The 27,548-nt window shown below is 45.6% G+C and overlaps 1 protein-coding gene and 1 long non-coding RNA gene across 3 annotated transcripts in view; one reads left to right on the top strand and one right to left on the bottom strand.

The window, feature by feature from the left end:
- The window catches only part of STAB1 (stabilin 1), a 605,861-nt gene that overhangs the window by 450,271 nt on the left and 128,042 nt on the right, over positions 1-27,548 (top strand). For both annotated transcript variants that reach the window (XM_063940632.1, XM_063940633.1), the window contains 3 exons: positions 13,481-13,627; positions 15,105-15,170; positions 15,849-16,044. In XM_063940632.1, the coding sequence (XP_063796702.1) occupies positions 13,481-13,627; positions 15,105-15,170; positions 15,849-16,044 (409 nt within the window). The remainder of the gene's footprint in view (positions 1-13,480; positions 13,628-15,104; positions 15,171-15,848; positions 16,045-27,548) is intronic.
- Positions 21,400-27,548, bottom strand: part of LOC134958202 (uncharacterized) — a 31,957-nt gene continuing 25,808 nt past the window's right edge. The window contains exon 3 of the long non-coding RNA XR_010186908.1: positions 21,400-21,740. This is a non-coding gene — a long non-coding RNA (uncharacterized LOC134958202). The remainder of the gene's footprint in view (positions 21,741-27,548) is intronic.

Here is a 27,548-nt window from a genome sequence, read left to right as displayed (position 1 = left end):
TCTCCCGGTTTTTTGTATATTCTGGCAGGGGTTAAATGCATCCATATAGCCCAGGAGCTATATGTGATGCATTTTTTGCCATGTAAGGTATTTCTGTAATGTTTTATTGCGTCTCAGGGCGCGCCCCCCCAGCGCCCTGCACCCTCAGTGACCGGAGTATGAAGTGTGCTGAGAGCAATGGCGCACAGCTGCAGTGCTGTGCGCTACCTTATTGAAGACAGGAACGTCTTCTGCCGCCGATTTTCCCGGACCTCTTCGCTCTTCTGGCTCTGTAAGGGGGCCGGCGGCGCGGCTCCGGGACCCATCCAGGCTGGACCTGTGATCGTCCCTCTGGAGCTAATGTCCAGTAGCCAAGAAGCCCAATCCACTCTGCACGCAGGTGAGTTCGCTTCTTCTCCCCTTAGTCCCTCGATGCAGTGAGCCTGTTGCCAGCAGGTCTCACTGAAAATAACAAACCTAAACTAAAACTTTCACTAAGAAGCTCAGGAGAGCCCCTAGTGTGCACCCTTCTCGTCGGGCACAGAAATCTAACTGAGGCTTGGAGGAGGGTCATAGGGGGAGGAGCCAGTGCACACCAGTTAGTCCTAAAGCTTTCTTTAGATGTGCCCAGTCTCCTGCGGAGCCGCTATTCCCCATGGTCCTTACGGAGTCCCCAGCATCCACTTAGGACGTTAGAGAAAGTAGAATCTGATTCTATAAACTTCTATAAAGCCATACTTTAGTAAATATACCCCTAAGTATGTCCGTGGGTTTAGTGTGTGATCCTGACTTTTCTAATACTGTACTCGAAGAGGAGCCTCCTTCCACCATTTGTGCACACTCTGCAGTTGTGGGGATGAGCAGCACAAGTCAACACACTGACATAGAAATTGAGGATGCTACTGTGGCAGTGCACCAGGATGAGGGGAATATTTGTGTAGCTGATGCTGAACTAATAAGGATGTTGATGATGAGGATGTTGTTGATGATGATGTTTTTGTGTAAATCAGACACCAGTGGAAAGAGTTGCTGCCCATGATAAGATAAAGCCCTTTGTCATGCCTGGGCATAAGACAAAAAAATCCACCCCTTATGTGTGGAATTATTTCTTCTCAAATCTAGACAATTGTCAAGCTATCTGTAGTGTTTGTAAAGCCAGAAGCCAGAGTAAGTAGAGGTAGGGACCTTTAACCATCTAGGAACCTCCTCCCTATAACATCACTTGCAGCTCGTTCATCAAAAGTTTTTGCCAAATTCAGAAACTTTGGCCTAAAAAGTAACAACGACCAGTCCAGCGTCAGCCAGCTCCCTTCTCTCTGCTAGATCCAAGCACTTGCAATCTCCACCACCAACACCTTCATCACGAATATCCTAAATCATGATTGGAAGTAGTTCTGCATCCAATTTGATAAGGCATCTGACTCCTCCCCTATCCAGGCTTCCTCAGAAGGATCCTTGAATGCTATGGCTGCTGCTGCCTTCTTCATCCCAGAACGGGACCAAGATGACTACTAGTAGTAGTTAAAAAAACTTAACTGATAAACAATCCTCTGCACAGTAGAGCAAGCATGGCAGCAGTCACCAAGTTGCACAGCAGACCTCTGAAGCCATAACAGCGATGCTGGTATTAGATGTGCATCCAGTATCAGCCATTAATGCAGTGGGTTTTAGACAGTTAATTGAGGTCCTGTGTCTCCACTACCAAATCCCATCTAGATTCCACTTCACTAGAAAAGCAATTCCCAGCCTGGCAAGGGATGTTTAAAAAAAAACCTTAATTAGTGTCCTCCACAATGTTGTTGTACCCACTGTCCACTTAACCTTAGATATGTGGACAAACGGAACAGGGAAAACTAAAGATTACATGTATGTAACAGCCCACTGGGTGGGTGTATTGCCTGCAGCCCCAACAGCAGCAGGAGCATATAACAAATGCCAGCTCATTCAGAGGCAGGCTACTCAATTTACCTTAGAGGCATACTGCTGAAAGCCTCTCAGAAAAACTCAGGGAAGCCTTACTCCGTTTGGACTCTCCTTGGGATTTGTGATTTCTGAAAATGCCACCAATATTGTGAGACCATTACAGCGGGGTGAATTCCAACACGTCCCTTGTTTTGCTCACACAATCAACTTGGTGCTGCAAAATGAACAAAAAAAATGACAGGGGAGTTCAGGTGATCCTCTCTGTGGTCCGAAAAATTTTGGGACATTTTCACTATTCAGCAGGTGCATGTGGACGATTGCAGCACCTTCAAAAACTGTTTCATTTGCCCTGCCACCAGCTGAAGCAAGAGGTAGTACCAAGGTGGATTTCCACCCTTTATATGCTTCGGCATATGGAGGAACAGCAAAAGGCCATCCAAGTCTACATAACGACCTATGACATACGGATAGTACGGGGGATGTACCTTACTCAAGCGTAGTGGAGAAAACTTTGTGTTGTGCAAGGTGCTCGAACCTTTTGAAATTGTCACCTGTGAAGTGAGTTCAGACACTGCCAGCTTGAGTCCGGTAATTCCCCTAATTAGACTTTTCGAAAAGCAGCTTGAGAAACTACAGGAGGAATTGAAACTAACTGATTTTGCTAAGTATGTCGAACTTGTAGATATAGTCCTTTATTTGCTTACCAGGATCCAAGGGTCGTCAATATCAGATCATTATATTTTGACGATCATACTTGATCCTAGGTTTAATTTGTACGTCGTGTCTTTCTTCTTCAGGTTCCATAAGGCTCCACAGGAATAACATCGGGGTTATAGGTGGTGGGATCAGCTCCTGGGCACCATACAGTTAAGCCTTTTCAGATATCCCAGGATGCTCCAGTCCCTCTCCCTATAAGCATGAAGCTGGAAGCACCTCTTACTAAAGCTTTTTCATAGTTTATTATTTTAGTTTTTTATCTTTAACACTGAGCCTGTCAGCACTGGATGTCTGCGACACTCCAGCACTGCAGGCTCTAACACTTCGGTGCTGAATCTCCGGTATGGGATGGGTAATTGTGGCGGGGTCTCAGACTGGTACTTGTGGTGGGGTTCACAGCTTGCGATTAGCACCGCTGCTGATGGGCAACCCCTGGACTGCGTGGCTGGACTTCGCGTCCTGAGAGACACTGACGCACGATCAGGGACTCCACTAGACCACCAGGGAATATAGGGGCACAGTTAATACCTTTAACAGTACCGGTGGTTGAGACGCCAGCACAGGGGAGGGAACGCCAACCTGTAGCCCCTCCCCCAGCTTTAGGCACCAGTCCACCGCAGATTTACTGCCTTTTAGCTGCTTCCTCACACCCTCCTTTCCTCTGAGACACGAACAGCCATCTTTCAAGCAAGCCAGGTCTCCGAGAATGCTATGCTCAGTCTCCCTGTAAAAACGCCTCCTAGGAGCCAGGTTTTTACATCACTTATATCCTACCTGCTGGCAAACAAGGCTGAGTATTTCCTGCATTGTATGTGACTTGTGCTAGATTTTCTGCTGTCTGAATTTCTCCATTTTAGCTACTATATACAGTTTACCTCTATCCCTATGTCTATCACAGGCCCTGTCACCAGGTGTTCTCATCAGCTGCTTTTCAATTATCAGTAATTTTACTTAACTGTTGTCACATATTACATTCAGGCTACCACACCCTTGTACTTATACTATAGTGTATGTGGGCGACTACCTATCCTACCAGCTATGTCCAACAAAGCTAAAGTTCGCAAACACTCCAGTGTTACTGACATGTAGATTGTGCTCTGCAGGCTTAACTGCACAGGATGTAGTACAGGATGGGCTCTTTGTAAACTGCTATGCACCTCCTGGCCAGCCCACATCATCAGCACCTACGCAAGAACCCCCACGGGCTTCCTTCTCTCAGTTACTGGGTACCTTAGTGGAATAGTTAACGCCTCCTATGGGACCTCCCATGTTAGCACCAGCTAATGTTGTCCTATGGCTAATCCGCCTTAGGTGGATACACTAATACTACTGTGCAGAGCCAGGCTGGCCCAAACATCTCTGGCACTACAAAAGATGTAACCTGGGCCCAAACCGTCCCCTAGGTCAACTACTAGGACCCCATCCTCTCAATCTACTGCCATATCTGATTCAAATGAGTCATCTGCTCAGGAGGGGACGGATACACAGTCTGTCACTAATTCCTGCATTCTTGCAGATGATTCTCCCAACACTGTCGAGGTGGCACCCTTAATTCAGGCTATTTTCACTGAGGATGAACCTGAGCCAGTCGCTAAAAAAACTGATGTACAGTATTTAAGTGTCAAAAGGTTGGGAAATCTGAATTTCCCTATTCAGATCACCTCATCGAAATTAGACAGGAACATTGGCGTTTCTATCATGGGTGCAATGTGTTCTGTGCACACGTGCCCCTGGGTGCAGGGGGGGCCCACACTGCACCCATGTTGTTTAAATACTTACAGTCGCTGCGTCCATGGCAAAAATCCAACCAAATATGGCCACCAAGCATGCACATTTCAAAATTTGTCTCTGGACCATGGCTGGCGCCATGTTTCTGGAGACCTGCGCATGCGCAGTATACTCTGACTCAATGCCGGAGCCTACGGCCCCCTCCTCTCTTAAAACGCCCCTGGACAGGAACACTGGAAAATTCTGGATAAAAAGTTTCCTGTGTCCAGACGATTTGCTTCACGTTACCCTATTCCTGCAGAGTGTTGTGCTAAGTGAGAAGTTCCCCCTCCAGTGGATTTTCATATTGCACGTCTGGTTAAGATGTCCATTCTTCCTGTCACTACTCTCTCCTCTGAGAAAGAGCCCACAGATAAACGCATTGAAAATTGCCTTAAGTCTATTTCTCTATCGTCCTAGTGGATGCTGGGGTTCCTGAAAGGACCATGGGGAATAGCGGCTCCGCAGGAGACAGGGCACAAAAAGTAAAGCTTTAGGATCAGGTGGTGTGCACTGGCTCCTCCCCCTATGACCCTCCTCCAAGCCTCAGTTAGATTTTTGTGCCCGGCCGAGAAGGGTGCAATCTAGGTGGCTCTCCTAAAGAGCTGCTTAGAAAAGTTTAGCTTAGGTTTTTTATTTTACAGTGAGTCCTGCTGGCAACAGAATCACTGCAACGAGGGACTTAGGGGAGAAGAAGTGAACTCACCTGCGTGCAGGATGGATTGGCTTCTTTGGCTACTGGACATTAGCTCCAGAGGGACGATCACAGGTACAGCCTGGATGGTCACCGGAGCCTCGCCGCCGGCCCCCTTGCAGATGCTGAAACGAGAAGAGGTCCAGAATCGGCGGCAGAAGACTCCTCAGTCTTCTTAAGGTAGCGCACAGCACTGCAGCTGTGCGCCATTTCCTCTCAGCACACTTCACACGGCAGTCACTGAGGGTGCAGGGCGCTGGGAGGGGGGCGCCCTGGGAGGCAAATGAAAACCTTTTTTGGCTAAAAATACCTCACATATAGCCTCCGGGGGCTATATGGAGATATTTAACCCCTGCCAGAATCCATTAAAGAGCGGGAGACGAGCCCGCCGAAAAAGGGGCGGGGCCTATCTCCTCAGCACACAGCGCCATTTTCCCTCACAGAAAGGCTGGAGGGAAGGCTCCCAGGCTCTCCCCTGCACTGCACTACAGAAACAGGGTTAAAACAGAGAGGGGGGGCACTAATTTGGCGTTAGAAATATATAAAAGATGCTATAAGGGAAAACACTTATATAAGGTTGTCCCTATATAATTATAGCGTTTTTTGGTGTGTGCTGGCAAACTCTCCCTCTGTCTCTCCAAAGGGCTAGTGGGTCCTGTCCTCTATCAGAGCATTCCCTGTGTGTGTGCTGTGTGTCGGTACGTGTGTGTCGACATGTATGAGGACGATGTGGTGAGGAGGCGGAGCAATTGCCTGTAATGGTGATGTCACTCTCTAGGGAGTCGACACCGGAATGGATGGCTTATTTAGGGAATTACGTGATAATGTCAACACGCTGCAAGGTCGGTTGACGACATGAGACGGCCGACAAACAATTAGTACCGGTCCAGACGTCTCAGAAACACCGTCAGGGGTTTTAAAACGCCCGTTTACTTTAGTCGGTCGACACAGACACAGACACGGACACTGAATCCAGTGTCGACGGTGAATAAACAAACGTATTCCTTATTAGGGCCACACGTTAAGGGCAATGAAGGAGGTGTTACATATTTCTGATACTACAAGTACCACAAAAGAGGGTATTATGTGGGATGTGAAAAAACTACCGTAGTTTTTCCTGAATCAGATAAATTAAATGAAGTGTGTGATGATGCGTGGGTTCCCCCCGATAGAAAATTATGGGCGGTATACCCTTTCCCGCCAGAAGTTAGGGCGCGTTGGGAAACACCCCTTAGGGTGGATAAGGCGCTCACACGCTTATCAAAACAAGTGGCGGTACCGTCTATAGATAGGGCCGTCCTAAAGGAGCCAGCTGACAGGAGGCTGGAAAATATCATAAAAAGTATATACACACATACTGGTGTTATACTGCGACCAGCGATCGCCTCAGCCTGGATGTGCAGAGCTGGGGTGGCTTGGTCGGATTCCCTGACTAAAAATATTGATACCCTTGACAGGGACAGTATTTTATTGACTATAGAGCATTTAAAGGATGCATTTTCTATATATGCGAGATGCACAGAGGGATATTTGCACTCTGGCATCAAGAGTAAGTGCGATGTCCATATCTGCCAGAAGATGTTTATGGACACGACAGTGGTCAGGTGATGCAGATTCCAAACGGCACAAAGGTGTATTGCCGTATAAAGGAAGAGGAGTTATTTGGGGTCGGTCCATCGGACCTGGTGGCCACGGCAACTGCTGGAAAATCCACCGTTTTTACCCTAAGTCACATCTCTGCAGAAAAAGACACCGTCTTTTCAGCCTCAGTCCTTTCGTCCCTATAAGAGTCATATCTGCCCAGGGATAGAGGAAAGGGAAGAAGACTGCAGCAGGCAGCCCATTCCCAGGAACAGAAGCGTTCCACCGCTTCTGCCAAGCTCTCAGCATGACGCTGGGACCGTACAGGACCCCTGGATCCTACATGTAGTATCCCAGGGGTACAGATTGGACTGTCGAGACGTTTCCCCTTCGCAGGCTCCTGAAGTCTGGTTTACCAAGGTCTCCCTCCGACAAGGAGGCAGTATGGGAAACAATTCACAAGCTGTATTCCCAGCAGGTGATAATCAAATTACCCCTCCTACAACAAGAAAAGGGGTATTATTCCACATTATATTGTGGTACTGAAGCCAGAAGGCTAGGTGAGACCTATTCTAAATCTAAAAAAATTTGAACACTTACAAAGGTTCAAATCAAGATGGAGTCACTCAGAGCAGTGATAACGAACCAGGAAGAAGGGGACTATATAGTGTCCCGAGACATCAGGGATGCTTACCTCCATGTCCAAAACTTGCCCTTCTCACTAAGGGTACCTCAGGTTCGTGGTACAGAACTGTCACTATCAGTTTCAGACGCTGCCGTTTGGATTGTCCACGGCACCCCGGGTCTTTACCAAGGTAATGGCCGAAATGATGATTCTTCTTCGAAGAAAAGGCGTCTTAATTATCCCTTACTTGGACGATCTCCTGATAAGGGCAAAGTCCAGGGAACAGTTGGAGGTCGGAGTAGCACTATCTCGGATACTGCTACAACAGCACGGGTGGATTCTAAATATTCCAAAATCGCAGCTGATCCCGACGACAAGTCTGCTGTGCCTAGGGATGATTCTGGACACAGTCCAGAAAAAGGTGTTTCTCCCGGAAGAGAAAGCCAGGGAGTTATCCGAGCTAGTCAGGAACCTCCTAAAATCAGTGCATCATTGCACAAGGGTCCTGGTAAAGATGGTGACTTCCTACGAAGCAATTCCATTCGGCAGATTTCACGCAAGAATTTTTCAGTGGGATCTGCTGGACAAATGGTCCGGATCGCATCTTCAGATGCATCAGCGGATAACCCTATATCCAAGGACAAGGGTGTCTCTCCTGTGGTGGTTACAGAGTGCTCATCTTCTAGAGGGCCGCAGATTCGGCATTCAGGATTGGATGCTGGTGACCACGGAGGCCAGCCCGAGAGGCTGGGGAGCAGTCACACAAGGAAAAAATTTCCAGGGAGTGTGATCAAGTCTGGAGACTTTTCTCCACATAAATATACTGGAGCTAAGGGTAAATTTATAATACTCTAAGCTTAGCAAGACCTCTGCTTCAAGGTCAGCCGGTATTGATCCAGTGGGAAAAACATCACGGCAGTCGCCCACGTAAATAGACAGGGCGGCACAAGAAGCAGGAGGGCAATGGCAAAAACTGCAAGGACTTTTCGCTGGGCGGAAAATCATGTGATAGCACTGTCAGCAGTGTTTCATTCCGGGAATGGAAACTGGGAAGCAGACTTCCTCAGCAGGCACGACCTCCACCCGGCAGAATGGAAACTTCATCGGGAAGTTTTCCACATGATTGTAAACCGTTGGGAAATACCAAAGGTGGACATGATGGCGTCCCGTCTGAACAAAAAACGGGACAGGTATTGCGCCAGGTTAAGAGACCCTCAGGCAATAGCTGTGGACGTTCTGGTAACACCATGGATGTACCAGTCGGTGTATGTGTTCCATCCTCTGCTTCTCATACCTAAGGTACTGAGACTTATAAGACGTAGAGGAGTAAGAACTATACTCATGGCTCCGGATTGGCCAAGAAGGATTTGGTACCCGGAACTTCAAGAGATGCTCACAGAGTACTTGTGGCCTCTGCCGCTAAGAAGGGACTTGTTTCAGCAAGTACCATGTCTGTTCCAAGACTTACCGCAGCTGCGTTTGACGGCATGGCGGTGGAACGCCGGATCCTAAGGGAAAAAGGCATTCCGGAAGAGGTCATTCCTACCCTGGTCAAAGCCAGAAAGGAGGTGACCGCACAACATTATCACCACATGTGGCAAAAATATGTTGCGTGGTGTGAGGCCAGAAAGGCCCCACGAAGAAATTTCAACTCGGTCGATTCCTGCATTTCCTGCAAACGGGAGTGTCTATGGGCCTCAAATTGGGGTCCATTAAGGTTCAAATTTCGGCCCTGTCGATTTTCTTCCAGAAAGAAGTGGCTTCAGTTCCTGAAGTCCAGAAGTTTGTCAAGGGAGTATTGCATATACAACCCCCTTTTGTGCCACCAGTGGCACTGTGGGATCTCAACGTAGTTCTGGGATTCCTCAAATCACATTGGTTTAAAACCAGTCAAATCTGTGGATTTGAAGCATCTCACATGAAAAGTGACCATGCTCTTGGCCCTGGCCTGGACCAGGCGAGTGTCAAATTGGTGGTTTTTTTCTCAAAAAAGCCCATATCTGGTTGTCCATTTGGACAGGGCAGAGCTGCGGACTCGTCCCCAGTTCTCTCCCTAAGGTGGTGTCAGTGTTTCACCTGAACCAGCTTATTTTGGTGCCTTGCGCCTACTAGGGACTTGGAGGACTCCAGGTTGCTAGATGTTGTCAGGGCCCTGTAAATATAGGTTCCAGGACGGCTGGAGTCAGGAAAACTGACTTACTGTTATCCTGTATGCACCCAACAAACTGGGTGCTCTTGCTTCTAAGCAGACTATTGCTAGTTGGATGTGTAATACAATTCAGCTTGCACATTCTGTGGCAGGCCTGCCACAGCCAAAATATGTAAATGCCCATTCCACAGGAAGGTGGGCTTATCTTGGGCGGCTGCCCGAGGGGTCTCGGCTTTACAACTTTGCCGAGCGGCTATTTAGTCAGGGGCAAACACGTTGGTAAAATCCTACAAATTTGATACCCTGGCTAAGGAGGACCTGGAGTTCTCTCAGTCGGTGCTGCAGAGTCATCCGCACTCTCCCGCCCGTTTGGGAGCTTTGGTATTATCCCCATGGTCCTTTCAGGAACCCCAGCATCCACTAGGACGATAGAGAAAATAAGAATTTACTTACCGATAATTCTATTTCTCGGAGTCCGTAGTGGATGCTGGGCGCCCATCCCAAGTGCGGATTATCTGCAATACTTGTACATAGTTACAAAAATCGGGTTATTATTGTTGTGAGCCATCTTTTCAGAGGCTCCGCTGTTATCATACTGTTAACTGGGTTCAGATCACAGGTTGTACAGTGTGATTGGTGTGGCTGGTATGAGTCTTACCCGGGATTCAAAATCCTTCCTTATTGTGTACGCTCGTCCGGGCACAGTATCCTAACTGAGGCTTGGAGGAGGGTCATAGGGGGAGGAGCCAGTGCACACCACCTGATCCTAAAGCTTTACTTTTTGTGCCCTGTCTCCTGCGGAGCCGCTATTCCCCATGGTCCTTTCAGGAACCCCAGCATCCACTACGGACTCCGAGAAATAGAATTATCGGTAAGTAAATTCTTATTTTTCTCTCTCATGGGTACTATAAATAGACCGACTGTGGCAGCCTCCTGGGCTGCAAAAGCCATTGATTCATGGTTACAGGCTCTTGAGGAGTAATTACCTTCAGATATATCTGAGGACAGCATGTCATATTTAACCCTTATGCAACAAGCAGCTGCTTACATATGCCTCCCTACATTCCTCCTGTGGCTCTGTGGGATCTGTCTGTGGTTCTGGAGACCCTCCAATGGGCTCCTTTTGACCCTTTGGAAACAGTTGCACTAAAATGGTTTACTGCTAAGACCTTATTCCTTCTGGCCATAGCATCGGCCAGGTGGGTGTCTGACTTGGGCGCTCTCTCCTGTCGCCCTCCTTTCCTGATTCTTCATCTGGACAGAGCTGTACTTCACACAAAACCGGATTATCTGCATAAAGTGGTCTCCTCTTTTCATTTTAAACTAGGAAATTGTGGTTGCGGCCTTCGTCTCCTCAGATATCTCAACTATAGAGCGTTCTTTGGACGTGGTTCGTGCCCTTCGTATCTACAGTATGTTGACCGAATCAGCTTGCTAAAGAGATCAGATTCCCTCTTCATCCCTTATGATTTTCACAAACATGGTTGGCCAGCTAATAAACAGACTTTGGCCAGATGGATTAGAATGGCAATTACACAAGCATACTCTCAAGTCTGTTGGACCCGTATGGGCAGCGTGCCGTGGCTTGTCCGCTGAACAATTGTGCAAGGCAGCTACTTGCTCTTCTATCCACATCTATCTTAGGTTCTATGCGTTTGATACATTCGCCTCCCGGGACGCTTCATTTGGATGCCGGATACTACTATCCACTCAGGCACGTCTCCACCCTTGAAGGACTGCTTTAGGACATCCCCGATGTTATCTATGTGGAGCCCTATGGAACCTGAATAAGAAAAGGAGAGTTATTATAGACTTACCTTTATTAACTGTTTTTTCTTTGAGGTCAATAGGGCCCACACATCGCCCACCCTGACGCACCTGGTCTCTAAGGTTTTTTTGGCTTTGGTCACCGGTTCCCTTCTCCTGTTGGTGAGAGTGTGTTCCTCTGTGTACCCTGTCTTCCTTCTCTCTGCTTCCATTTCCTGCTTTGGGCTTGTTACCAAAACTGACCTGCCTGAGCAAGGAAAAAGGGTTAAAGGGAGAGGGATCAGAGCATCCTGGGATATCCGAAAAGGCTTAACTGGATGGTGCCCAGGAGCTGATCCTATCACCTATAACCCCATTGTTATCCCTAAGGACCCTATGGCCCTCGAAGAAAGAGAGTTAACAAAGGTAAGTCTACCATAACTCTCCTTTTCTTTCCAACAGACACAGGGCCTAATTCAGACCTGATTGCACCTCTCCGAATTTGCAGAGGCTTGTGATCGGACATTCGCCGCCCAGCCAGAATGAAAATACGCCCCATGCAAGTCTGCGAAAAGCATTGCAAATGCCAGTCAGCTGCAAATCCAATTGCAACTCTCTCACCATCGAATGATTTTTCCAGCCTGTACATAGCCGAGGACTTACTCCTACAGCGCAAAAAAAAAACAGGCTGATTGGGCCAGAGCTGACGTCACATATCCCTACTGAAAATGCTTGGGAATGCTTGCGTTTTTCCTGATACTCCCAGAATACGTCCAGTTACCACCCCCAAATGTTCGCGTCCTTTAAATCAATCTGTGTCCGCCTAGTGATCAAAAAAGATGCAGGATTTTTTCACAGTTTGGCCTCGCGCCTACGCATTACGATCCGTACACATGCGCAGTCGGACGATTTGCGATTTTGCACATCAGTGATCAGGTCTTAATTAGGCCCAAAAATCTGAAGAGATGCAAAGAGCTGTTGGCGAGCAAATTGTCAGCTCAAGCGTGACATGGTGACATCTCCTCCTTCAGTTTCTCCAGCAACTATGGCTGCCAGGAAAAATCTCAGTTTTCCTAAGAGACCCACTGGTGGTGATGCAGATGCAATTTGGAGTCTTCAGCACAGCTGTGAACCTTGTCAGCGATTGGAACAGGAGGTTACTTCCTCAAAATGTGGAAAAGATGAGGTTCATCAAAATTAATGACAAATTCCATGAGGAAGACCTTCACCGGCAATTGCGTAAAAAAAATACAGAGGCACATGTAATGGTGGATTCCAGTGGGGACAAATTAATATTGCTGTTGTAGACACTGATGAGAGTGAAGAATTAAATGATGATGGTGATGACATCTTGTCTCTGTAGAGCCAGTTTGTGTATGTAGAGATCATTGCCAGCAATGTCTGCTGCGCATTGGTATCTTGTTTTGTGGGGGCCGAAACAAACCACTTGCTTCAGCCACAAGTGGCAATCCCTGTTGCTGAAGTGATTGGTTTGTTAAACTCTGCATGTTCTTATTTAATACTTTAGATACAAAATAAGGGTGGGTGGGAAGACCCATGGATAATTGCATTTTGCGCCTCTTTTTTATTTATTTTTTATTTTGCCTTATGTGCTGTTTGGAGCATTGCTGACTGTAATGTCAAACATTTGTATAGTTTATAAAACTACCACCCTGTCTGCCACTGCAGTGCCATTCTATTTCCTAGATGTGTCATGTTGGAAGTTTAAGTGCCACATGTTTGTGCCGCCCACTGCTGTCGCTTAGCTTAGTCAGCCAACCAGCTGTGAGCAACCTTTTGGCCTAAACTGGATGAAAACACTATTGTGAGCTGTGAGGGGGTCAAAATTGACTGGAAATTAGTGGAAATTAATGTTATTGAGGTTAATAATACCATAGGAATAAAAACAGGCACAAATTATGTGATCTTAGCTGTTTTTATTTTTTTTTGAAAAATAAAAAAATACAAATTCAAAACCAAAACACACAAGGGCAGTTTTGGCAAAACCAAATCCAAATCATGAAGGAGATACAGATACAAAATCAAAATCACGAGGGTCGGCGCACATCTCTAGTTTTACATCATGCCGTGGGGCATGGCTTATAGAATACAGTGCATCAATGAAGCCAAATTCATATTCAACACAATAGTTAAAACAGAGAAATAATTTGATTATAGATACATATAAAGAGCCATAAAGATAGTTTTGTTTGTGGACTGAGCAATGAACGAATGTGAATTTATTTGATGCCCGTAATCTTGATCAATCTGTACATCTTTTAACATTGTTTCTATGCAGGGGGATATTCTGGTGAATGAAAACAGTGCTAGGATCATCCAGAGGAACATGGAATTTATTGGAGGAATTGCTCACGGGATTGATCAGCTGCTGGAACCTCCTAACATTGGAGCCCGCTGTGATGAGTATGCGGTGTCGGATTACATAGTAAGTTGCTGAAGTCACATCTTTTCAGTTAATGGTTCAATATGATCATTCGGATGCCAATACACCAAAAAAGGGAATGTGTTTTTTATACTATTGGTCCATGTAGAGCAATAAAATATGTCTCAAATGTTCATGTGATTAACATTTATTGTAAAACATATGATATTCATAAAAAAGATCTATACACTCAGTAGTACACAGTAAAAGCCATAGCATTAGGAGCTAGTCTAAATTTGCGCTACTCCCTTTATATAGGCAGCTGCAGTGTTTAACCTTTTAAACCGGCTAAGTGCTAGGTTCTAACTAATCCTTTTTGTTTTAGCTTATTTTACAAATGTCTGCCTGCAAGTGATTCAGGTACTGTACTGTGCATAAATCACAAAGGGGATATATACTATATACTGGTGGGTGGGATGCCGGCTGTCAAGATACCGACAGCAGCATACCGTCCGCCAGAATGCCGGCAGCGGGGGGCGAGAGGTAGAAAGCCCCCTGCGGGCACGGTAGCTCGCTGTGCTCACCACAGGTTATATTCTCCCTCTATGGGTGTCGAGGACACCCACAGAGGGAGAAAAGCCTGTGGTGCCGGTATTCCGGCAGCAGCATTTTGCCGCCTGCAGAGATTCCGGCATCGGCGTTGTGATCGTGACAGGCGGTCTCGTGATTGCCTCCCACTCAAAGTCCTCTTGAAGCGATTGCCTTCATTAACTGCATGTATTTAAATATCATGTATACCGGCTGTGGTTTCAAGTTAATCTTAGCACTTAAATTGTTCTTGCCCCAGTGGATCTCAGATAATCAGTAGAAAGAAGCAGCTATATTAGTGAAAAGGATTTGAAGTTTTCTGCATCATACAGTACATACCAGACAGTGTTTTTTTTCCCTCATGGTTGCCTACTCTCCCGTATTTTCCAAGAAACTCCTAGCTAACCACCCATATCTCTGCTGTTGCTCTAGAAATGTCAATTTGGGCATGCATGTGAGTACATGGGATGACACGACATTGGCTTATCTATAATGGATGCAAGGTGTGCAGAGCACAGGGGTCCCTAGGTCCAGAGCGGCCCACACCACACACTCTGCCCTCATGTTTAATACTTACGTCTTTGGAATCCTGCGTTGTTGCTGCAGCAACAGCACAAATCACCAGGAATTCACAGGTGCCATATTCCTGGAGACCTGCACATAAGCAGAGAGAACTGGCCCACACGTAGTCTGCACATGGGTCCCCTCAATTCTAAAACCGCCCCTGTGTCTCGAATTTGATGCAACTTGTCCTTCAGCCCTGCTATACTATAGAGCTGTCCATGCTGGACATACCACTGGACAGCATTAGACACTCCCATGGATTCATCTAGACAGGCACATTGGCCACAGCAGTACACAGTACACACCCACTCTGATGCTTTGGTGTTAAGTGCGCAATTTCTTTGAAATGATTCTTCAAAAGTAGGCAAGTACTATTCATTTATTTCAGCAATCCGGGGATACATGTTCAGTGTGTGGCATGGAGCGTCCGTGTCCTATCGGAACAGTTGATCGGGTGAGTTTCAAATTATTTACTATTTATAAATAAATCATTAAATACAAGCTTGTCAGCAGGATTTCCGGGATGTGGCTCAGTACCTGCAACATAGATTTTGATGCTGCAAATGTGGATCAGGACCAGCTATATGTGTATGTTACTTGGTCTATGGGAACCCACCACTACCCTCAATTTCTGGGTAATATAAAGACAACCACAAAAATTTCTTTCTTGTTACTATACAATTCCTAGGCAGTCTGCAAAATTCTATCCAGCAGCTGCTGTGACTTTAACAATAACATTTCCTGTGTAGCCACGGCTTTATTTAAAAGTAATTTTTAGCCTAATCAGTGAGGATCCAAGTCATGTAAAACTGCATTGTATTGTGTACCATGCCTGAACTGGGTAAGGCTTGGAGCCTTTCTACAATGGTGGTCAAAAAGTGCTTGTCCCCTCCATCATTGTGTGTGTGTCAGACATTATCATCTCCAAGCTACTATATCTGTACACCCCTTAATGAAGTCTTATGTTACAACCTTCTCTTACTGTTGCCCACGACCCTACATAGCCCCTGGAGAATGATAGCTAGTTCCCGTGGCTGTAAATTCAAATGTATAAGGTACTGGTGCCATTGTTGCTACATAAAAATAAGAACAATAAATAACACCTATATTTGTTTTGTTTTTTTTCTTGCAGGGAGAGATAGAACAGTGTACTCTAATGAGGAGGCGCTATAATTTCTATTCTACCCACCTTTATTCACCTGTATATCCGCGCAGTAGATTTCCAACATACCAATCCGGATGGCGTAATCGAGGCTGCACTAGGAAATGCTACACTTTTGCATGGACACAACGTTGCTGTAAAAACCATTACGGCATAGATTGCCATGGTAAGAAGTTTCTGGCCAGGCATGCACTAAGACTTAATAGAGCATGAGCCAATGAAAATCAAGTAAAATATTAACATGTTTTATAAGTTATTACAGTTGACCTGTTACTATTAAGTAATATGTTTTGATTCAATAATGCATCACAGACTACCAGTTCACTGGCCTCATATTTCTAAATATCCCGGCCCCTGAGTAACCTGAAGGCTACCCAGATGATTGATGTTCAGGTAGATGATCTGATGCTACACCTTTGGGTGCAGCAGCAGATCACACAAGCATGCAGGAAGTGGCTGTTTAAACAAGATGCCTCCTGCAGAATTAGCATATTATCGCGTAGTAGATGCTTTGTTAATAGCGTCCATTTCTAAATCAGGCCCAGTATTTCAATTTTCTGCCAATTAACTAAGATTTCTGATAAGCCAATAGACAAAGATCTTCTCATCATCATCACCATCAGGCTTGTTTGTATACAGTGTTGGGAGATCATCTCTATTGGCCGAGGAAAGCGTCTATCTTCCAGCTGCACTAACAGCCCCAGTGATGCCAGAAGTAATAGTCAGAAGTGGTTAATAGCCATAATGTTATTGGCAGGAGGGCATAATGATTTGGTGGTCAGTAGTTCATAAGTAGTTCAACTGTCTGATCCAAAGCACTCCTACCAGCTCATGGCATCAATTAGTAAGACATATCAAATACCAGAATAAGGGGTCTATTTACTAAGCCTTGGAGGGAGATAAAGCCGACGGAGATAAAGTCCCAGCCAATCGGCTCCTAACTGCCATGTCACAGGCTGTGTTTGAAAAATGACAGTTATGAGGTGATTGGCTGGTGCTTTATATCCATGCACTTTATCTCAGTCCAAGGCTTAGTAAGTGACGATCAGATGCTGCTTCTCTTGCACAGTATTCAGGAAGTCAAAGGGTAACATTTACAAAGCGGCGGGTAGCTGGGGTTTTGGAACTGACAGAGTCCACCGCAGATAATAAACAGCAGGTTCTTAGCTCAATATGGAGCATTATTTAAATGTCAGTTTGAGCTTCAAAAACAAACCTCAGTAGGTCCCAGTCAGCTTCAGAACTCTTATTCCGCTGCAAAACCACCACCAAACCTCTGTCAACCTGGCATGGTTTTAAAGAACTGCACATGCGCCTTCTCCCCCCCCCCCCCCCCCCCCAATTGATAACCAGCCCTAGGTCTTTAAGCCCAGGCTGATACTGAAACATTTGGGTAAAAAAAGGCATAGGGGGGCCCCTGATTTTTCACTAACTAACTATAGGCTACACCAGCCGGGGGCTGTGACATTATAGCAGGGAGACCTTTAGGGTGGGTTCCCTCTGCAATAATGCCAACCATCCCTACAAAAATAAATGGGAGAACCTCTCCCTAAGGACATCATCCCTTGTCTCCGGTGCATTGGGTGTGAAGTTTCTAAATTGAAAATAATAGAAGAAAATATTGGTACAAGTAAGCCTGCCAGAGCATGCTGGCACTTTGAGAACCACAAGTGCCATTATGTCCTGGCATCACAGGACCTGGGGACATGGGAGGGAGGTGACGCAGGACATATACACATGAAGGGGAGGAGGTGACACAAAACCTGGGGACATGAGGGGAGGTGACACAGTACATGTACAGTACACATAAGGGGAGAGGAGGTACACAGGAAATGGGGGGAGGTGACGCAGGACATGTACACATGAAGGGGAGGAGGTGACACAAAACCTGGGGACATGAGGGGAGGTGACACAGTACATGTACAGTACACATAAGGGGGGAGGAGGTACATAGGACATGGGGGGGAGGTGATAGAACATGGGGGTGGTGACACAAGCCCTGGATACATGAGGGGTAAGGGGTGACACAGTTCCTGGAGACATGAGTGGGAGGGTGTGACACAGGACATGAGCACAAGAGGGGGGGTAGGAGGCACACACAGGACATAGGGACATCGGGAGGGGGGGCACAGGACCTGGGGACACATGTACACACGAGGGGGAGGAGATGCCACATGACCTGGGGACATGAGGGTAGAGAGAGGGAGAGGAGGGAGGAGGGACACAGGGCCTGGGGACATTGGGGGAGGTGACACAGGACATGTACAGTACACATGAGAGGGAGGAGGTGGCACAGGACCTGGAGACATGGGGGGGGGGGTGACACAAGCCCTGGACACATGAGAGGGAAGGGGTGACACAGTACCTGGTGACATGAGTTGAAGAGGGTGACACAGGACATGGGCACAAGAAGGGGAAAGGGAGAGGAAGAACACATGACCTACCATGGGGGAGGATGACACATGACATGGGGGGATGACACAAGCCCAGGACACATGAGGGGAAAGAGGTGACACAGTACCTGAGGACATGAGTGTGAGGGGGTGACACAGGACATGGTCACAGGAGGGGAGGAGGGACGGTAGATGCTAGATTCATGTGGCCTAAGGGACCTTTTTACGTCAGGGGGAGGAGCCACAACACAAGGGGGAGGAGCTAGGCCAGCGGTATAGTTCCTCTACTATACACGCCACCAACTATTACCTTTTGCAACCCGGTGGCGATCGAAGCGAGCCACCGAGCCCAAAGCGAACCGAGCCCGCGAGGGTACTTTTTGGGTACCCTGTTCGGCCGTAGCTTCTCCCCCTGGTTACGTGTCTCCTTCCCTAGTGATGTCAGAAGGTCCCTTCTCCCACTCTGATTTAGAACCAACAGAGGAGGGACACAGGACCTAGGGACATAAGTGGAGGATGTGGGACACAGGACCTTGGGACATGGGTAGGTGACACAGGACCTGGGGACATGAAGACATGAGTGTGAGGGGTTGACATGGTCACGAGAGGGGGAGGAGGGACACATGACCTAGGGACATGAGGGTGGAGAGAGGGAGAGGAGGGACACAGGACATGTACAGTACACATGAGTGGGAGAAGGTGACACAGGACCTGGACACATGAGGGGTAAGGGGTGGCACTAGCTGGGGACATGAGTGGGAGCAGGTGACACAGGTCATGGGCTCAAGAGTGAGACATGGGGAAGTGACACAGGACCTAGGAACACCAGGGAGGAAGTGAGCAGGGGGTGGCACACTGTTTCGGTGGGTCAGTGTTGTTTATGCTGGGGAGGATTCTCTCCTCACCTCAGATCACTTTCTGCGTCTCTGGCTCCTCTCCTGTGCTGTGGAGGCGGCTCCGGTCAGGCGCGGTTTGGCCTTGTTTGTCTGGTGGTCGGTGCTTGTAAGAACTCAGGAACTGACAGTGTCAGATGGGTACAGCTTCTGCGCAAGCGCTATGTCACCATGACGCCTGCAGGGAACCTGGAAGTCCGAGTGACATGCTGTCCCCTTCTCTCCCTGGCGCCTACATGACTGTCAGCTTTGTGTCCTCTTTTCCTGGCGCCTATTTCTATGGCTGGGAGTCACCTGTGCCTGACTTCCTAAGCAGCTGACTCATCCACACACACTGCTTTGCTCCTATGCCCGCCAATAGTTTGCTGACCCCTGATCCTTTATTTTTCTCCCAGGCAGCCTCTGGTCCTAGCGCCCATAGGCAGCTGTCTGAAGATAAAATCTATTAACTGCTAAAACAGCGCCTCTGTAGATGTAGTATCATATGCAATATAAATGATATTTAATAGAATAATAATTTTCTGAATTACTGCGCTTGCCGACCAACTATGTGTAGTTGAATTACAAGAACAAAAAAAGCATGAAAAACGGCTGCGCTGTATGTCAGAAATATATCAAGGGAAAAGAGCCAACGTAGATAAAAAGATATTTATTGTAAAACTATTGTTGTCAGATTCATTGGTACCAATGACTAAGGGTAAAATAATTAAAATAGTAAACACACAACTTTTCTCACAGGGTGTCTGATAGCCGGTAATCTTCCGATATGTGGGTATTGAAAATCAAGGAGACAGTCTATATCCACAGCTGCTGATGTTAGCTGCTGTACAAACACTGGAAAGTCCGTGTCATTGATGCAGTTCCAGATATAGTGAATAATAAAGCACCCGTATAAAGTGGTTACCTCTCTGGTGGGCTGGTCAATGAACCGGGCGTCCCCGGTCAGATGTCCTGCGTTGCCCACAATCGCTATGCAGCGGAGAGAAACAGCCGCGCCGTGTGCAGTGGGCTGGCTGAGAGTGTCGGGATCCGTTGGTGCCGCTGTTAGTAGTGGAGCATCAGGGATATGACCGTCCAAGAAATCTGATGGATGTGCTGTCAAAGACACCTGTGCGAGGTGTGTGAAGAGGCAGGTCCTAACGCGTTTCGTCACGCTCCAGCGTGACGTGGAGCGTGACGAAACGCGTTAGGACCTGCCTCTTCACACACCTCGCACAGGTGTCTTTGACAGCACATCCATCAGATTTCTTGGACGGTCATATCCCTGATGCTCCACTACTAACAGCGGCACCAACGGATCCCGACACTCTCAGCCAGCCCACTGCACACGGCGCGGCTGTTTCTCTCCGCTGCATAGCGATTGTGGGCAACGCAGGACATCTGACCGGGGACGCCCGGTTCATTGACCAGCCCACCAGAGAGGTAACCACTTTATACGGGTGCTTTATTATTCACTATATCTGGAACTGCATCAATGACACGGACTTTCCAGTGTTTGTACAGCAGCTAACATCAGCAGCTGTGGATATAGACTGTCTCCTTGATTTTCAATACCCACATATCGGAAGATTACCGGCTATCAGACACCCTGTGAGAAAAGTTGTGTGTTTACTATTTTAATTATTTTACCCTTAGTCATTGGTACCAATGAATCTGACAACAATAGTTTTACAATAAATATCTTTTTATCTACGTTGGCTCTTTTCCCTTGATATATTTCTGACATACAGCGCAGCCGTTTTTCATGCTTTTTTAGCTGTCTGAAGATGCCCAATGGAAGCGCCGGCCCTGTCTACATATACCATTTACTGTGTACACTTTCTATCAGCTTGATGGCTATAATGTTGTTTGGACACTAGTGAATATTTTGTATTATTATCAGGACTAGACAATGTGCTAATATATGACTGCAGCCTATTTTTGGATCGATATTGACTTAAGTTCTTACAGTATGTTGAAAAAAGCACTCACCCCAAAATATCCACACACTCAGCTTTTATTAAACATAGCATGAGGGTGCTCCACTTAAAGAACTAGAAGGCCATAAATAAGTGAAAAGAAGCAGGCGCTCGCCAGATCCATAAAAAGCCAGTAGGTTCGTTATTTTTTAATAGGGACATACTGGGGGGTATTCAATTGTTTGAAAAGTCAGTTGGGTGTCTATTTTTTCCTATCTAATAGACAGGAAAAAACAGACACCCAACCGACTTTTCAAACATTTGAATTCCCCCCACTGTATCACAATGAATATGTCGACGTTTCAATCCCAATCAGATCTTTGGCAAGACACCTTTATGAGCATCAAATAGGAACCACTACAGGGCACTATAACACAAGTGACCCAAGGGTGAATATTTATAGCTAAGATATATCTATATACATTAAAAGAATACTCTAGGACAGTGGCACTATATCCAATATACACAATAAAAAAAATCAATAAAGTGGTAAAAATCCAAAATGTACGTGAGACAGTAGCAGTTCATACACTGTAGTCCAAAACGCTCTTCTCCGTTATTTATAAGGGTGGCAGCTCTCTCCTCTGTAGTCCGAGTAGGCAAATCAGCTGTGTGGATCTAGAAAGTGGACGGAGAGGAAAAAGTGCCTTATAGTGTAGTATTTAAAGGTAATAAGAACATACGACGGAATACAATACATGTGGGTACCATACCAACTGTATTCCTGGCATGTGAAGTGTCACACAATGGTGCCTGTGAGTCGTGCCAACAAGTTACCCAGAATCTGGTAGTCCCCGGTATAAGCCAATCCTCTGTATACCAAGACCTCAGAAGAAAGTATTGTAAATTCCCAACATAATGGAATTAATGCACCAGTAATTATAATTTGAGCCGATATATTGATTAATTAATGAAAAAATAATAATTTTGTGTCCAGTTCAAAATAAATTTTCTATATATATATATATATATATATATATATATATGGAAGAAGGGCAAGTCGCACTCACGTTTATATCCTCAATACAGCAGCTGGGGTGTCATCCATGAATTCCCTCCAGAGAATCCAATTAAAGAGAAAAGCAAATGGAGCACTCACCAGTCTTTGCATAGGTGTAGATATCAAATTGAAATTTTATTTCTCCAGACAGCATAGATAGCACAGCATGACTGTTTGCTACAGTCCAATAACTTTGAAAAAAGCCCAAGCCCAAACGTTTTCGGCCATATCCAGACCGTCATCAGGGGACACAGGAAACATCAGAGAGCTGTCACATCATATTTAGCACATCAGCAGCCTAACTGACCATGCCTCACCGGCTCCCTAAATACCCATTATTCAAAAAACGCGCCAAAATTGCGTCATTATGTGGGCGGAGTCAGCCCAGTATATTCGTAATTATACATATGAACAACCCAATATTAATATAAATGGATATTAATGCAGATCACCCATTTCATATTAGTATCAACAATCCACAACCAGAGTCTCAATATTATAAAAATACCTGAGCAAAGATCGTAGTGGTTGCATAGCAACCACTACCCAGCCGCCCCATCTCTGTCAGCCGCCAATCGGGACCTAAACGGAAGTGACGTATCGGACTGGTCGCCTAGCAACCTTCCGAGCGTCACTCCACAGATGACATAATGCTGACAACCGCCGGAACGGAAATGACGTCTCGGACTGGTTGCCAAGCAACCTCCCGGGCGTCACGCCACGGCCAATAGATGACATTCTAAATCACTGGTTGCCGGGTGACCCTCCGAGCGGCTCACCGCATATATTACCTATGGTTGCCACGCAACCAGGCATAGACAGGCGGAACTACAATCGCCTGCTGACAGGGAAAACCACTTTGTATAAGGACATATTTAAAACAATATGGGACAGAAATTATATATATATATAAAAGGGAATCCAAATACTAATTTTATGGATTTTTTTGGATGATCAATAGGGTTGTTCAACTAAACAAAGATGTGGGCAATAAGGAGCCAATGAGGTGTGGGTAATACTCTATCATGACAAACACCAACATACAACATGAATACATAAACATGAGTACATATATGCATGCGTCTAAAACACATGCATATATGAACATCAATTAAAAGTGTATTTAATTAACACTTTTCAGTGCACTGGTCTAAAGGGCAAAAGCCCCTCTTCTTTATCTAAGGAAAATCCCAAGGTGATTATTCTCATTTAGTCCATTGGGAGCTAGAGTTCCCAATCTAAAAATCCATCTTGCCTCCAATTTTCTCAATATAAGGGCACGGTCTCCGCCCCTCTCGGGTTCCGGGACCCAATCAATTATACGACACCTAAGTGCTGAGCCCTGATGTCCCGCTTTTAAGAAGTGCTGTGCCACCGGTTTATCAGATGAACCAGATATAATTGCCTGGTGGATCGAGCTCCTGTGGTTTGCCATTCGTTCTCTGAAGGTGCAGGTCGTCATCCCAACGTATGCCAGGCCACATGGGCATAAAAGCATATAGACTACATGGTTTAACCTGCAGTGAAGCTTATATCTGATGTTAATCACTTTTCCAGTGTGAGGGTGTGGGAAAGAAGTGCCTGGCAGCAGCGAGCGGCACGTCACACAACCAACGCATCTGAAGCAACCTGGCCTCTGAGAGTGCAGCCATGTACTGCTTTCCTTGGCATTAAAACGTCGGGCAGGTTGCATAAGGATCTGCTTCAGGTTTCTACCACGTCTATAAGCCATCATTGGTGGATTCTCCAGAGTACCCTTAAACTTCGGGTCAGATCTGATTAATGGCCAATGCTTTTTCAGGGTTTTGGAGATAACCGGAGACATATCATCATATTGTGTCACAAATATCATCCGGCTCTGTCCCTGGTTACGTTTCTGATGTACCTTACGTTTTGCCTTAATGAGACAGCTCTCCACTGTGGTCTTTGTATATCCCCTTTCGAGGAAACGTTCTTTCATCTCTCTGATTTGAACTTCTGCGGTATCAGGGTTAGTGTTGTTCCGTAAGACCCTCATAAATTGGGAAATAGGGAGGCTTGATTTAAGAGAGGGCGGGTGTTTACTGGTCGCATGCAGGAAGGTGTTTCTATCGGTTTCTTTCCTATACAATGTAGAACCCAGTTCCATTCCATTCCGGAATATAGTCACATCCAAAAAATTGATGGAGTCATACTCACAAACCCCAGTAAAACGAACCGTGGACTCTAAATTGTTGAGTTCATTCAACATAGAATGAAATTCCTCCCTGGTGCCACTCCACAGCAGAAATATGTCATCTATAAATCTCTTGTAATAGGCGATCTTATTGCCAAATTTAGGGTAGATGTTTTTAGACTCATAATCATGCATGAAAATACCAGCATACATCGGGGCCACATTAGACCCCATCGCGGTCCCCGAGCATTGGAGGTAATAATTACCCTGATAAGTGAAATGGTTATGTATCAAAATTAACTCAAGTAGCTCCAAAATAAATTCACATGGAAGATGCATGTCACCATGTATGATCATCAATTTTCTAACTGCCTCAATCCCTTCTATATGGGGAATGATAGTATATAAAGATGATACATCCATGGTTACAAATAGCATATTTTCACTAAGATCTCTAAACGCAAGAATGTTGTCCAAGAAGTCGCTCGTATCTCGAAGATAACTCGGGATGTGAGGGATAAGTTCTTGTAAAAAACTATCCACAAAAATAGCTAAGGGCTGCAAAAGGGAACCCCTGGCAGAGATGATAGGCCTGCCAGGGGGGTCCACCAATGACTTGTGGACCTTAGGCAGTGTATAAATCAATGGGCAGATCGGAAACTCCACCTTTAAGTACGAAGCGACCTGTTCAGTGAGCCAACCATTCTGAGTGGCCATATCAATGACCTGGTCTATTCGTCTTTTTATACCTGGCATAGGATTCATGCTACACTTGGTATAAGTTGTCACATCCGTCAGCTGGCGTTTAATTTCTTTGTCATAATCAACTGCATCCTGGATGACAATTGCCCCGCCCTTATCCGCAGGGCGGATCACAATGGTGTCATTGTCCCTCAAGGATTTAAGGGCCTGTCTCTGTTGGAAATTAAGGTTATCAAAAACCCTCTTAACCTTAGATTCCTTGCAATCATGTTCTGTCATCCTCAGGAAAGTACGTATGCTAGCGTTATTAGTCTGTGGATCAAAAAGGCTTGGTTTCAAAAATTGAGAACCTGTCTGTTCAAAACGACCAGTCTCATCTTTGTCCATGAAAAAATCGCGTAGCCTTAACTTCCTCCCAAACTTATAATGATCCACAGCGAAATTAAACTCATCATGCCTAGAAGAAGGCACAAAACTTAATCCCAGGGCCAAGAGAGAACCTTCAGCCTTAGACAAAACATGATTGGATAAATTGAATACACATCCCGATTCTATCTCCTCCTGTTTCTTCCGCCTGAATCCCCCCCTCCGCGGGTGTGGTCTACCTGGTTTCCAGGTGTGCCCGCCCGTCTCCTTCGTGGACCTAAAAAACCACTTGGTGGAAGTGGTGCATTAGGTTCAGAGTCAGATGCAGACTGTGATGTTGATGACTCTAATCCAAATTTATTTCTATATTTCTGTGGACGGTATGTCCTCTGTCTCCTACCTCCACTAGGATTACCAGAAAGCCATCTATACACATTATGTGTAGCATAGTCAGTCGTTACAGTCTGCAGTTTTTTTCTCTTAAAAGAGACCAACTCCTCCCTGTATGTATTTAATTGTGTCTGAATTTTTTCACACCAGTTGTCAGTCTTGTCATTTTTCAGAGTCGTTAAATTAGATTTTTCAAATTTCGTGATTTCATCACGGACCTTCACAAGTTCAATACCGACTTCCTCAATAACTAGGAGGATCAGGTCCAAGGAACATTTATTGAGGACCCCGCACCACTTGCTGCAAAACACAGCATTGGTTCTACCAATGGTTGGCGTATTAGTGATGCGGAATCCTCTAGGAATTCTCTTGGACCTGTGATATTCTGACAAGAACTGACCATGTAATGTCAATTCTGTTTCCCTTCTTTTGAGGCGTATGATTTTATGCATCAAATCAATAGGTTTCTCATCAGGGAGCCTGGTAAATTCAAAGTGGTCAAAATATACCTTTTCGGCATCGTCATCAGTCAGTGATACCAGCTGATTTTCAGCGGCTGATAACAATTCCTCATCAAACAAAACAACCTCAGATTGAGACATTATGCAAAATCAGACTTAACCAAACAAACACAGTCAGGTATTGGAGCTGAGTTAGGGAAGATGAATTCAGAAGAGGAAGGTAAATACAGGAAAACAAAAACATACATAAAATTAAACATGCATATCTAGAGATAATCCTATTGACATATCCTACTGTGGAATGACACCAAGGCGAAATATAGGACCAGTGCACTGACAAAAAATCAATTAATTAAAAATGACAAAAAAATGTCATATCGGAGTCGACCACTATATGGTCAAAAAACGGCATAATATATTGATCTAATCGCAATTTTGGCGCGTTTTTTGAATAATGGGTATTTAGGGAGCCGGTGAGGCATGGTCAGTTAGGCTGCTGATGTGCTAAATATGATGTGACAGCTCTCTGATGTTTCCTGTGTCCCCTGATGACGGTCTGGATATGGCCGAAAACGTTTGGGCTTGGGCTTTTTTCAAAGTTATTGGACTGTAGCAAACAGTCATGCTGTGCTATCTATGCTGTCTGGAGAAATAAAATTTCAATTTGATATCTACACCTATGCAAAGACTGGTGAGTGCTCCATTTGCTTTTCTCTTTAATTGGATTCTCTGGAGGGAATTCATGGATGACACCCCAGCTGCTGTATTGAGGATATAAACGTGAGTGCGACTTGCCCTTCTTCTATACATAAAGAAATTAGGATCCTGATTGTGGACTGCTTTCTTGGTCTGCACCCGTGGACATTTATATAATTAGATCAATATATTATGCCGTTTTTTGACCATATAGTGGTCGACTCCGATATGACATTTTTTTGTCATTTTTAATTAATTGATTTTTTGTCAGTGCACTGGTCCTATATTTCGCCTTGGTGTCATTCCACAGTAGGATATGTCAATAGGATTATCTCTAGATATGCATGTTTAATTTTATGTATGTTTTTGTTTTCCTGTATTTACCTTCCTCTTCTGAATTCATCTTCCCTAACTCAGCTCCAATACCTGACTGTGTTTGTTTGGTTAAGTCTGATTTTGCATAATGTCTCAATCTGAGGTTGTTTTGTTTGATGAGGAATTGTTATCAGCCGCTGAAAATCAGCTGGTATCACTGACTGATGACGATGCCGAAAAGGTATATTTTGACCACTTTGAATTTACCAGGCTCCCTGATGAGAAACCTATTGATTTGATGCATAAAATCATACGCCTCAAAAGAAGGGAAACAGAATTGA

The sequence above is a fragment of the Pseudophryne corroboree genome, chromosome 9, assembly GCF_028390025.1.
Source record: "Pseudophryne corroboree isolate aPseCor3 chromosome 9, aPseCor3.hap2, whole genome shotgun sequence".
NCBI lineage: Eukaryota > Metazoa > Chordata > Amphibia > Anura > Myobatrachidae > Pseudophryne > Pseudophryne corroboree.
Note: the sequence above shows the minus strand (reverse complement) of the source record. Positions and strands in the feature narration are given on the sequence as shown.